Raw genomic sequence first — 14,159 nt, forward strand, 5'->3', positions numbered from 1 at the left:
GATCCTAAGCAAACCACTTCTAAATCTGTTTCTTCACCTGTTTCTTCAACAGAGATAATATTTTTATCATTTAGTTCATAAGGCTACTACGAGGAAAGTACTTTGATAACTGTAAAGTTCTATAAAAATGTGAGCCATTATTATCTAAGACACAGCCAAGTATCAGGAATGAGTAAAAAGGTCCTGTGGGGAGCCCCCAAATAATACTTATTCTTATTATAATGATGATGATAAAGTTCATTAGCTTTGAAAGCAATTTCTCTTATATGGTCTCATATGCCCTCAATGATAGAACTGTAGATGGCCAAGAATTCTTATCCCTATTTTGGCAATGAGGAAAGTGAGCTCCTAAGAAATTAAGGGCTCACTGCCGGGATGAAGCAAAAGCCATAGAAGGCAGGCACTCAGCATCAACTGGCCTAGCTACAAGGCGAGTAAGGGACGCATGTTCTCACAAGCTCAGTGAGCCAGCTTCATAATGTAGGACATGTTCTCTTCATCCAATGGGAAAGGGGGGCATGGGCAGCAGGGAGGAGGAAAACTAGGTAAAAGGAAAAACACGGGAACATGACATAACACAGACACAAGAACTATAAAAGAAAAAAATTGGTCATTTAGGATGGGAGAAATTGTCCTCTAAGTGTGAGATCTTTTAAAGACAATGTTCATAATGAAAATGACTCACTGTTTAGAAGAGTGTTTAAGAAGGTAGAGAAGTTTGCAAAACATTTTAGAAAATTTTCCATCAAAAACAAGTTTCATCATTTTAACTGGTAAAATTCACTGGAAAATTTACTAAATAAAACACCACATTTCCTGATGAGGCCAAATAAATGAAGTATTATTATATTCCTGATTGCTTTCAAAACAAAAAACTATATATAGGCCTTGAGCAAATACCAACAAATTCCTACATTCTCCTCCATTCAGAGATTTACCCTACAAAATGCCTATATTTTCCCACAATTCATGCTCAAAGCACCATCAGAACTCAAAAGCAGCTGCTGACTCAGAATCAAGGGAATGGTTTATTAAATTGCCTAAATGTCCTACATACTTGGACCAACACAAACAAGTGCTAGGAATCATCTGGTCTCCCATCTTCATTAACTTTGGCCTAGAATTAGAGCATCTCTTGCAGTCTCCTCTATTTACCTCTTTCAAGAATAAATTCAAAAGGGAAGTCATATCTGAAGCAAGGTAAAGCCATTCTACATGAGGAAGAATAGAGCCAAAATGCCAATCCAATATGCCCAGACCTTTTGGGGGTGACAAGTATTACTAATAGTCACTAGTAGCAGTTTTACCATCAAGAATATACAGAACAGACAATATGAAACAGGCTCCATCAAAAACAACCTGACACAGATTAGGCCTGTTAAAAACAGAGTTCCCTTTACTTACTTAAAAATCAGCTTCTTTTCCCTACCATTAAAACTTCTCATATGCACATAAAACTAACTAGCCATGCCCAGCCTTCTCCTGCTGGTTCAAGGGTAATGACTCATGCACTTAATATATTTAAAAGGATTTCACATCTTCTTCCTGTTGGAATCCTAAACTTAGGAAATATAATTGATTGACACACAAACCAAGATAAGTGCTAATATACCCAAGCACTCAGAAACCTTATCAAGATATCTACAAGAGACATTCATTAAGGATAACACATATCTTTGCTCCAAAGGATGGCATTCTAAAGCTGATCCCATGTAGCACCACTGCTCAATGACTTCTAAGAGAACCAAAGGTCATCATGACTTAACAAAACCGTCCCTAAAACTGGAACACAACTGGAAACTTTGGGTCAGCTCCAGTGAACCACAGGCTGCTTTCTGCTCTCAGTTCATCTATTTTTTTTCACCAAACTTTTGATCAGAGGAACAAGGAAGTGACACAAGTGTCCCCTTCTCTTTTCTTTCAAATCCCCAGTATTTCCACTAAATGAATAGACAGTCTCTTTCCTAATTCCCACGAACCCAGAGTAGGAAATCATTCTTAAACTAGAGAGCATGGGTGAGTGAGTGGGTGGGAAATGCAGTACAAAAAAATTGAGAGTTACAAATGACCTTCTATATTTTTCAACCTATCAGAATTTTTCATCTCGTTGTATTGACTACAGAATCCTTTAAAGATACAACAAGATCATTATCACAAGGTTAAAGTTTTTCCCATACTTTTTAAAAGTTATAAATCCCCAATTCTGTGAGTTCTGTATCTCAATCATACCCAAAATAAAAAGAAATGTACAAAGGCTAAATTTTGGTAAACTCTTAAGTATGACAACTTATCTGTGAATATTCAAATATCCTTTTGTTGCTCAAAAAAAAAGTTCCTTTAAGCAGTTTTTGAGATATCAAACATTAAAACTTTAGACTCTCTTTTAAAAGAACTTCCAACTTAAAATGATTTTGGACAGGAGGATGTTTGACTCAAATCTACAGGTGGTCTATAATAGAGAGGGAGGATGTTACAGCTATTATTTATGAAAAAAACTGGGAAAATGTTTTTACATTATTAACTATAAAGTGCATGTTTCCCATTAGTACAAAATTCTGGTAGCATTTCAAGCTTGTGGGCATTCTAAAATGCAGAGTAATTCCACACAATCTAAGAGTGTTTATTGTTGTATTTCCTTTTCAGTCATCTTAAACTAGAATCTCTTGATTGTGTATGACTGGTGGATAATTTGAATAATTTCTAAAATCTGTTTCTTAAACATTTAAATTTAGTACTCTGTAGCCAGTAACAATACAAACTGATGAAAATTATCCAGTGCTAATTATGTATTTAAATTTGACCAGATATAACAGACTAATTTGAATACCAAGACAGATAACTCTTCCCATTCTCTGATCATTCACACTTTCAAGAGCTGCAAAGTTGAGAATGATGTAAAAACAGACATAAATAGTAAAAGAATACTGATCTGGTAGGCATCAAAAAAAAGTCTTTAGCTGACATTAAAAAAAAAAAAAAAGTACCTAGAATCTTTCTATTTGCTATTCTAGTACAAAGTACAAACAATGAAAATGTCATGGGCAGTTGGAAAGTCAACAGCTTGACCGAGTAAAGAGCTACTTGCTTCAATTATATAAAAGGATTCAGAGGTGTTTCCATGAAACACTTTTCTCTGGCTAAAAGCTCAGGAGCACAGCACTCACCTGACCACCTCCAAAGCTCCTGGAAGACCAAGCACTTAAAGGACAATACCATACCTTTTACACAACAATGTTCAAGTGCGTAGATTGTCCACACAATCTGAAGTGTATTGAGAGCCCCTTCTGCCAGCTTAATGGAGGCTCTGAATACTGAATTATCTATTGATTACATGAGGAATGTACTTATTACAATGGAACATAAATCTCAAATGCTATTTTGCTTTACCTTTCTTTACCCAAATAAATTCTTTACCCTTCCCTGAAATGCTCTGTGTAAATTTAATTCACTGGGCAGGGAAAGCTACAAAATTAATTATCATTCTCTAATTCACCTGGCTTGTGAATTATTTTCATAAATGTATGTGAAGTTTTCAAAAAAAAAAATTTAAAAAGAGGCCAACCTGTAAAGCTAGACTAGATCCCTTGGAATCCTATTCAAATCCAGGACTATGCAATAGGAAAACTTGTGTATATGTGTGAGTGTGTTTGTGTGTCTGTGTATCTCTCTTGTGTCTTATATTATCCCTAGGAGTGCCATTTTCCAATGCATTCTCTCGTACCTACTGATACCTTCTATATGCATTTACAGAAGCTAATTTCTGATTATCAGGGTCAAAAATATATAGAAATTTGGAAACTAGAAGGAAACCAGTCATCGCACCATAAGATGTAGATCTTATAATTTGCCCAGAACATTCTCATTCTATATATGTGGAAACTGCAGTAGAATAAAGTTAAAGTCCATTGTCATGAACTTGATTACTGGCAAAACTGGGAGAAGAATCCAGTTTCCTGATTACATGTCAGTGTTTCCACTATACTATCTTCTCAAGAAAGCACTAAATAAAATCCCCAAATCTCCAAACTTAGCTTTTATTAGATCTGTAAGTAGCAAAATTACCCAAATGATAGTGTCCCTCTCCCTTCCCTTGTCCTTCTATTCTTAACTAAATAAGGAGCGAACAGCCAAAGTACAATGTTGCAAAAAAGAGAAAGATGAAAAGGAAAAAAAGTTGAGGGGAAAAACCAAAATAATTATTAATATTGGACTTACTAAAGTGAAACCCAAAGTTACATTTGAGTATGCCTGGATCATCTCCTTTGGAGACATTAGAATAATGTTAGTGACCTTAGAAGGCCCAACACCAATTCCAAGACACCACCACTGAACCAGGCCTGTGGATGCAGAAGGGGCACAAGGGCAGATGGCACACGCAGCACACATTCACACCAAATGCTCCAGGATTTCATACAGCCCTGGTGTGAACAAGAGCAAAGGACAATGAAGTTATCTTTGCCACCCTAAGCATAAGTCAGGCAGATGCAATGCCTGGAGACAGCGACTTGTTTGGTGGTACAGGGCAAGGGAAAAACGACTATGTTACACTCATGATTGCCTCCAAATTCCTAGGCTTTACTTATTCATTGACTCGGCAACATCATGATTAGGCCCAAACCCCCAAAGAGATCAAAGAAAGAGGAAAAGAACCCACATGTTCTTCCCCAGAAAGTCATCACCACCAAAGACCTTGTTCCAGTCAAATGACTCAACATCAGAAACTGATAGGAGATTATCAGTGGAAATGACAGTAAAGAAGCAGAATTATCTGCTTTGCTGCTGCTCCCTAAGAATCATGGAACCTTCTTATTTGATTTACAGCTGAAACCTCTCAAGTATGCTATCTCCCCCATTAGAATGGGAGCTCCTGGGGGGCACAGACTGTTTGACTTTTTTACTGGTATCCCCATCTCTTAGCATAATATTTTGCAAATAGCATTTATGAATAAAATCCTATTTTTCCTTCATTCATATGCACAAAATTGTTTATGCCAGCTCATTTTATGTTAGTGAAGAATTGGTAACTAGAGAGGTGCTCATACACTGGAGAATAGCTAAACAAATTATAATATGGGATCATAATAGATTATTATTATACTGCAAGAAATGATGACTTGGACAGTTTCATGGCAAGATTCATATGAACTGATAAAGAGTGGAGTGAGTAAAATCATGATAATAATTCATACAAACATCATAAAGGCAAATATACTATATATATATATTTTATATATTTATATACACAGAGAGAGAGACAGAGACAGAAAGAGAGAAGAGAGTGATAGAGAGGAGAGAAAGAAAGAGCTAATGAAGTCTTTTTTTTTTTTCCCCTTAACTGCATATTTGTTGTAAGGGTTTTTTGTTTGTTTGTTTGTTTGTTTTTTGTTGAGGCAATTGGATTGGGTCACATAGCTAGGAAGTGTCTGAGATATTTGAACTCAGGTCCTCCTGACTTCAAGGCTGGTGCTCTATATCCACTGTGCCACCCAGCTACCCCATTTTCCTTTCTTTTTCAAAGGGAAGGGAAGGTGAGAAAAAAGGGAAATGTATTTTTTGTTCATTAAAAATTTTTTATTTAATTTAAAAAGCAATCATGGGTTTCTAGAATCAAAGTACCATATTTTACATAACAGTGCTTTCTTAAGGCCTCTTTTTGCTTGAAAATTCATTATGGGGTTACAACCTTCTACTATTGTAAATAAAAAGTTTTTTGTAAAATAAAGGTATGGCACTTTGAGACTTAGAAAGTACTCTTTACAGAGTATCCCATGTGATCTTCACAATAACCTGTGGAGGGGATATTATCATTCTCCCTATTTCAAAGATGAGGGAACAAGAGGGGAGAGGATGTGACTTGGCTAGGATCACAGAGCTAGGCAACAAGTGTCTGATACAGCATTCAGCCTCAGGTCTTCCCAATCCCAAGTCCTGCTCTTCTGTTTTTCAGGAGACAGTGCCTTCTGCCCGCTAAATACCCTAGCCACAAATGCTTGTGGGAAGACAACAGACCTCAGTCTTTGGCACAGAGAGGGATGAAATCACTGAGAGAGAACTTACACTTCTATGAGAATACCAAGAGTCAGGCTATCCTGACTTAAGATTCTTCTGAGATCCCCATCACAAAGAAGTGCTGTGACAGTCATCAGAGCCGGACTGACAAGCAGCTGTCCTACTTCTGCTGGGAGATCTCCAAGCCCAAATGGGAGACCCAAAGCAACTTCAACTTCTGGGGGCCACTCTGCTACACTAAGAATAGCCAAAGATCTCCACTGAAGAGGGAGGTCTTGAGTTGGGCCTTGGTGGACGAGGATGAATAACATTGCAGGGAAGTAGAATAGTGTGAGGTTAAGGTAGACAAGAAGGTGAGGCAGGAAGGCAGCAAACCACACTTACAAGGACAGCAGCAAGGTCAGAAAGCTTTGAGTAGAGCAGTAGTGGAAAATATAATTTAAAAGGGTGTCTGAAGTCGGAGGATAAAGGCCCTTGGATGCCAGACTAAGGAGACCAACCTTGATTTCACAGTTCATAGGAAGTCCTTGAAGGGCTCTGAGATGCTGTTGCTGTTTGCCACAACATCAGGAAGGAATATCATGAGAAGGAAGAGAACTGGGTCGGAGGGAGGGAGGGAGAACAAAGTCAGGAGCCCACTTTCTCCTTGGAGCCTTCTGGTTCCAGTGACCAGACATAGATCAGGACAACTGGAGATGGCCCTGGATTCAGGGGGAGACATTGTCCCTTCAAGCTAAGGTCTTTCCCAGGCCTCAGTTTGTCTGAGGCAATGCTTTTGAGTACATGGTAACAAGAGAGGTGTTTTGGGAGTCTGCAAGAAATAGAGAAGAGGTACTAAAGTCTTCCTTACTATTCACAAAACATACAGAGTCACAAGCACTTCTGATTTAAAAAACAAAAACCTGAATAGGTTAAGTACACAAGACACAACAGCCAAGACTATAGTAACCTAGTGTTTGACAAAGCTAAAGACAATAACTTCTGGGATGAAAACTCACTATTTGACAAAAATTGCCGGGAAAATGAAAAAAAAAAAAAAAATGCAGAAACTAAACATTGACCAACACTTGACACCTTATAATCAGATAAAATGGGTTCATGAGTTAGACATAAAGGGTGATTCCATAAGCAAATTAGTAGAGCAAGAAATAGTTTATGAAGAAGAGAGGAATTTATGGCCAAAGGAGAACTAGAGAACATTTATGAAATGCAAAATGGATAATTTTGATTACATTAAATTAAAATGGTTTTGTACAAACAAAGCCAATGCAACCAAGCTTAGAAGGGAAGCAGAAGGAGCAGCTAGGTGGCACAGTGGATAGAGCACCAGCCTTGAATTCAGGAGGACCCAAGTTCAAATCTGGTCTCAGACACTTAACACTTCCTAGCTGTGTGACCCTGGGCAAGTCACTTAACTCCAGTCTCAGGGGGAAAAAAAAAAAAGAAGGGAAGCAGAAAGCTGGAGAAAATTTTTTAGTCAGTGGTTCTGATAAAGGTTTTACTTCTAAAATGTACAGAGAATTAATTCAAAATTTATAAGAATACAAGTTGATAAATGACAAAGTCAAAAAATATAAATTTTCAGATGAAGAAATTAAAACCATCTATAGTCTTTTGACAAAATGCTAAATCATTATTGATTATAGAAATGCAAATTAAGACAGCTTTGAAGTAGTACCTCAGGCTTCTCAAATTGGCTAAATTGACAGGAAAAGATAATGATAAATGTTGGATAGGATGCTGGAAAAATGGAACACTAATAATACATTGTTGGTGGAGTTGTGAAATGATGCAATCATTCTGGAAAGCAATTTGGAGCTATGCCCAAAGGAATTTGTATTCCAAAGAGATAATTTTAAAAGGAAAAGGACCTATATATGCAAAAATATTTGTGGTAGCTTTTTTTGTGGAGGCAGGGAAGTGCAAATTAAGTGGATGCCCCTCAGTTGGGGAATGGCTGGATATATGGAGACTGATTGTGCATTAAGAATGAAGCATAGTTTTTTCACCTTTTTGTTTGTTTGTTTTTCTTTCTCCTAGGTTTTTTTTTTCTTTCTGCCTGATTTTTTTTTGCACAACATGACAAATATGGAAATATGTTTAAAAGGACTGTGAGTCTATCGCAGATTGCTTGCTCTCTTGGGATGGGGGGAGGGAGAAAAATTAGAAAGTTTTACAAAAATGAATCTTGAAAACTATCTTTACATTTAGTTGGAAAAATAAAATACCATTTAATACCAAAAAATAAAAACAAAAACAAAAAGCCACATGTACTTCTTTATAGATAATTGGGAAAGTAAGAGTTTTCAAGACAAGTCAGAACAAATATCTTTACCTTTCTTGACAGAAGATGAAAGTTGGGTACTGAAATGGTACCACCCTTTCAAATGCTATGCACAAAGTGGCAGACAAGTAGGAGGAGAATATCTCACTAAGTGTGGGCTAACTAGATGGACATATTTACATAATAAGGCAGGAAGCCAGGTATTGTTTTAACCTGTATCAAAGAAGATGGAATCCCTTATAAACATCCCAAGCAGATTACATTCATGCAAGTAGGGAAACTTATTTGATAAAACTATTAGAAACTAAAAGAAAAGGGAATTCTATGAAGGGTTCTTTGTTTTTCCTGAATAGTAGTGGTCACAGGAGAAATTAATAAAGAAACTTCAATTTCCTATCCATAGTTAAATGATCTTCAATAATTCAACAAGAAAAAAAACTAATTTGGGAATTTCTAAGATGCTTCAGTTTAAAAGCAGAGGAAGAAATACCATGATTTTAACTAGTCATTGATCTACCTACAGACAAGAATAGGGAGCTAAAAAAATTAATGAAAATTTTCAAATATTAAAAAGGCAAAGGAGAAACTATAACCAAATATATATAGATATATACATATGTAAATATATATGTGCATATATACATATGTATATATCTATATATATATGAATGAAATAAAAGTCATCAGGTACTTAGAAAAGATTGTATACATAACAGCATTATGAATATCTAACTAGAAATTAGATACTCCAAATGTGTATGTAAGCAAGGAAAAAAATGAAAGAAGAGATCATCAAAAAAAACTCAACTGTCAAATCATCCATTTTTTCAATTCTAGAGTCATCCATGAATTTCTATGGGTTGTTGGATCAACTTTAGAAGATGAAAAAGGGCAAAGAGAAGGGCTGAAAAGAAGCTTCCATTTCACTTTCTGAAAACAAAGATTAGCAGAGATTATAGACTCTTAGAGCTGGGAACAAACTTTGAAATCAATTTAGTCAAACCCTCACTGTGAAACAGAGGGGTCAAAAAGGAGGATGTGGCCTGCAATACTCTCTGAACTACATTAAAATGTAATTGGGAAATAGTTAACAAAATAAATAAAAATACAATAAAACAAACATATTAAATTTTAAAATTAAATCAATATGCAGCTCACAGGGACCTTTATGTTTAGTAGTTCTGATTTCTGATCGATACCACTAGTCTAGAACACTGGTTCTCTGCTTGAGAACCTCAATGATCCAGACAATAAGGAAATGAAAGAAAATGATGAAGAAACCCAGAAAAAAAATGAGAATTATGTTTCCAGAAGAGGAAGAGAAAAAGAAACAAAGCCAAGGGATAGTTCATGTAAAAATCAAAAAAATAAATACAAGCAAAACAGTAGGCAAATAAAATCACTAAATGACAAAAAAGGAGATTGCTATAGAAAAATAATAATTTTTTTAAAAACCAGAAAGATAGGCAGTGGTATAGTCTAGAACCAGGGGCCTAAAATCAAGAAGACTGAGTTCAAATTCTGCTTCAAACACTACTTAAGCATTTGGCAGTCATTTAACTGCTCTTAGCCTGTTTCTTTGCAAAACAAAGGGATTCTGAGGCTTCTGAGTTTCCTTTCAGCTCTGAATCAAGGGTTCTATAATTTTACAAAATTCCTTGTTGCCATATCCACAATGTTCCTAATTCTGAGCAAACTACATTTCATATGGTGCAGACTGAGAATGCAGCATTGACTCAATGGGTAGGCCCTCAAAGAAAAGAATCTCTAAGCACAAGACCTGAACCAATAAACAGTTGTCCAATGGTCAACTAGTGATGGGAGACTAGCACTTAGGAGACAGAAGAGCATTGACTATATAGATAGCTCTGCTAATCATAAGTATAATGATGACAACTGAACCCATGAGAAAATAAGATCATCGATATTTAGAATAATGAGAGAGGTTATTGTCTAGGGACAGACAGACACCCAGGTATACCCAGAGATAGCAGGTGAGACATGGATGATGACACAGCAAAGGAAACTAAAAATTTAGTTCCCGCTTCAAATCTCTTATTAGAATAAGGGCAAAAATCTCAGTCACCCAAAATTGGACCTAAAATCACAAATTTGATCCCTTCCTTTTCCTCCACATCTGGTCACCAAATCTAGTCATTTTGTTCTTTTTTAAAATTTAAAATTTATTTTTCATTGTGAACTTATCAGTAAACAAAAATATTTCAATACACACAGAACAAGAAGGCTATATAATAAACTATTGTTATGTAAAAGGTTTTTTTAAAGAAACAAAAAGATTAGAGAGTAACAAAATTGATGATCCCTTTTCTTTACTTTTTTTTTTCTGTGCCTTTGAAATGTTTTATTAATACTTTTTTTTTTTTTTTTTTTTTGCCAGGAACTATATAAACACAATTACAAAACACTTCTCACACAAATAAAATCAGATCTCAACAACTGGAAAAATATCAATTGTTCATGGGTAGGTAGAGTTAATATAATAAAAAGGACAATTCTATCTAAATTGGTCTACTTATTCAGTGCCATACCAATCAAACTGCCAAAAAATTATTTTATAGAACTAGAAAAAATAATAACAAATTCATCTGGAAGAACAAAAGGGCAAGAATATTAAGGGAATTAATGAAAAAAAAATACAAAAGATGGTAGCCTTGCATTACCAGACCTAAAACATTATTTATAAAGCAGCAGTCATCAAAGCCATTTGGGTACTGGCTAAGAAATAGAGTGATGGATCAATGGAATAGATTAAGTACAATAATCAATGACTACAGTAATCTAGTATTTGATTGAACCCCCAAACTCTAGCTTCTGGGATAAGAACTTACTATTTCACAAAAATTGCTGGGGAAACTGGAAAATAGTATGTCAGAAACTCAGCATGTACACCCCATATCAAAATAAGGTCAAAATGGGTATATGATTTGGGTGGAAAGGTGATACCATAAACAAATTAAGACAGCAAAGGACAGTTTATTGATCAGATCTTTGGAGTTTATGGCTAAAGAAGAACTAGAGAACATTATAAAATGTAAAATAGATGACTTCGATTACATTAAATTAAAAAGGTTTTGCACAAATAAAATTAATATAAACAAGATTAAAAAAGAAGTACAAAACTGGGGAAAAAATTTTACAGGTAATGTTTCTGAGAAAGGTCTCATTTCTAAAATATATAAATATAAATAAAATATATAAAGAACTGTGTCAAATTTATAACAATACAAGCCATTCTCCAATTCATAAATGGTGAAAGGATACAATTTTCAGATGATAAAATTAAAACCATCTATAGTCATATGAAAAAAGTGCTCTAAAACACTATGGATTAAAGAAATGCAGATTAAAATAACTCTGAGTTATCACTTCACATCTCTCAGATTGGCTAAGATGACAGGAAAACTGGGACACTAATATATTATTGGTGGAGTTGTGAAATGATCCAATCATTCTAGAGAATAGCCCAAAAGGCTACAAAACTCTGCAGTAAATTGATGAACAAGGTGATTTTAGAAAGACCTGGAAAGATTACATGAATTGATGCTGAGCAAAACAAGCAGAACCAAGAATACATTGTACATAGTAAACTTCAGATAGAAAATGCCATCTGCATCCAGAAAGAGAACTATGGAGATTGACTATAAATCAACACATTTCATGTTCAAATTTTTTTCTGTTAGAAAAAATGCTTAATTTTTTGCTTAATCAGAAACAAATAAAACACTTTTTAAGAAAACTTTTTTGAACATGTCATTTTTCCAATATCTCACCTTGTGAAATAGATGCTTTATTGTTCAGTTAAAACTAAACTCGTGTCCAACTCATGACTCCATTTTGAGGTTGTTGGGTTTGTTTTTTTTTTTTAAGCAAAGATGCCATTTCCCTCTCTAGCTCATTTTACAGATGAATAAAGGTAAACTGGGTTACTTGACTTGCTCAGGTTCACACAGCTGGTAAGCATCTGAGAACAGATTTCAACACAGAAAAATGAGTCTTCCTGACTTCAGATCCTATACTCATCCACTGAGCCAGCTGGGGTCCTAACAGAAGCTCGGCTTTTAATAACTATGTATATTCAAGTAAAATAAGTCATCTTCTTTCATAATCAACAACAAAAATTTTGTTAGGTGCCTTTTATGAAAAAGGTACCGTCCTAGGTGCATGGAAATAAAAAGAAACAAAAATAAGAGGGCCCCTGACTTCAAGTAATTCAGAGTAGAAGGTAAGAGGCAATTCATGTACACAAATAAGGATGATGCAAAGTTAGATGTCATAAGGGTAAAGGGAAAACCCCCAGAGTATTTAATAAAGTTAGGATGAGGGGGCAGACATTTCACTCAGATAAGAAAATCTAAGGAAAATTCCAGGGAGGAGGCTCCATAAATACATGCAGATCACATTCAAATCACCTGCCTTCATTTTTCTATGAACTCCAATCTCACATCACCTCCTGCATGCTGGCTATCTCTAAAGGGATGACCTAGAGCATTTCAAACTCAACTGTTGGGAAATATGACTCATTATCTTCCTTTTTGCCCACCTTTCTTCTTAACTTCCCATTTCCTTTGAGGACACTGGCATCCTTCCAGGCATTCAAATTTGCAGCCTCCAATCATCCTTTTGGTAAAAAGTGAAATGTTTTTGAAATCTTCATATATCATATGAAAAAGATTGTACTGTTTACTGTTGTTTCCACTTCTTTCATGAGGTACACTGGGGACTGAGGTATTACAGTTCAATTATGGTAGCCCACTGTCACTAATTGTCAATAAACAAATTTGCTTGCTATGTGCTAAGCACTAATGATGATGATAAGCACCAATAATACAAAGAAAGGCAAAAATAGCCCCCCTTTCCTCTAGGAACTTAAACGTTCTAATTGTTAACAAAAACAAGTTTTGTTAACAAAAATATTCCATTTTTCATCTACTTGCTATCTTCCAAATGCAATCTTTAAATATTTTGGGATAATCTGGCATTATTGGGTCGCATTTCTCTCTTTCTATAGATTCATTTTTTTCTCTCTTTAGACAATCTCCATTGTCTTATAAGGTGATACTTCTCTTACCTTTCAACTTTTCTCCTGGATAAGATTTTGCAACTGTTTTTATACTCTAAACTGATACTGCGACTAGCTATCATATCTCTCATCCTGGCAAGAAGGCCAAATATTTGTAGGTGAGTGTAATTCTGAGTTTCTTCAAAATTTCCCCAAAAAAACAGGTGATTTATTTTGACTAAATTTCTAGAGGAAACAGTGACAGTCTATATAACAATGTTTATTTCTTGTCCCATTTTCCAAAGTTAATAGCTTTTCTAAATAGTCAGGATGGAGCTATTGTAATTTCAATATTATCTTTTTCTCATTTTTAGCCTTTTTTCTGATTTTATGTTGATTTTGACTTTGTCTTTAATAACTTGATGGCCTCATTATATATAATGTACAGTCATGCTTAAGAGATATCCTACCACAATAAAGTGAATATTGCAGTAAAGCAAGTCATTCAAATTTTTTTGTTTCCCAGTACATATAAAAGTTATGCTTATTCTATATCATAGTCTATTGTGTGCAATAGTTTTATGTCTTAAAAATGTTTATATTTTAAGGTAAAAATATTTTATTGCAAAAAAATGCTAACCATCACCCGAACCTTCAGTGAGTCACAATCTTTTTTCTTGTGGAGAACCCTACCTCGATGCTGACGGCTGCTGATTGATGAGGGTGGTGGTTGCATCAATGAAGTTTGCCTCCTTGACTGACTCTTCCTTTCATTTGAACATTTAGAGGCCATCATAAGGTTATTAGTTGGCTTGATTCAATCTGGAATTATGCCCAAAAAGTTAT

General features: G+C 35.2%; 1 protein-coding gene across 4 annotated transcripts in view; it reads right to left on the reverse strand.

Annotated features, from left to right (window-relative positions):
- EEFSEC (eukaryotic elongation factor, selenocysteine-tRNA specific) overlaps positions 1-14,159 on the reverse strand; it is a 318,322-nt gene that overhangs the window by 206,691 nt on the left and 97,472 nt on the right. The window contains exon 1 of one of the 4 annotated variants that reach the window (XM_074283755.1): positions 14,007-14,121. The exons of the other annotated variants lie outside the window; for them this stretch is intronic. Within the exon in view, the coding sequence (XP_074139856.1) occupies positions 14,007-14,109 (103 nt within the window). The 5' untranslated portion in view covers positions 14,110-14,121. Of the gene's footprint in view, positions 1-14,006; positions 14,122-14,159 lie in introns of those variants that run through there. 4 annotated transcript variants of the gene reach the window in all.

This window comes from Sminthopsis crassicaudata, chromosome 1, assembly GCF_048593235.1.
Source record: "Sminthopsis crassicaudata isolate SCR6 chromosome 1, ASM4859323v1, whole genome shotgun sequence".
NCBI lineage: Eukaryota > Metazoa > Chordata > Mammalia > Dasyuromorphia > Dasyuridae > Sminthopsis > Sminthopsis crassicaudata.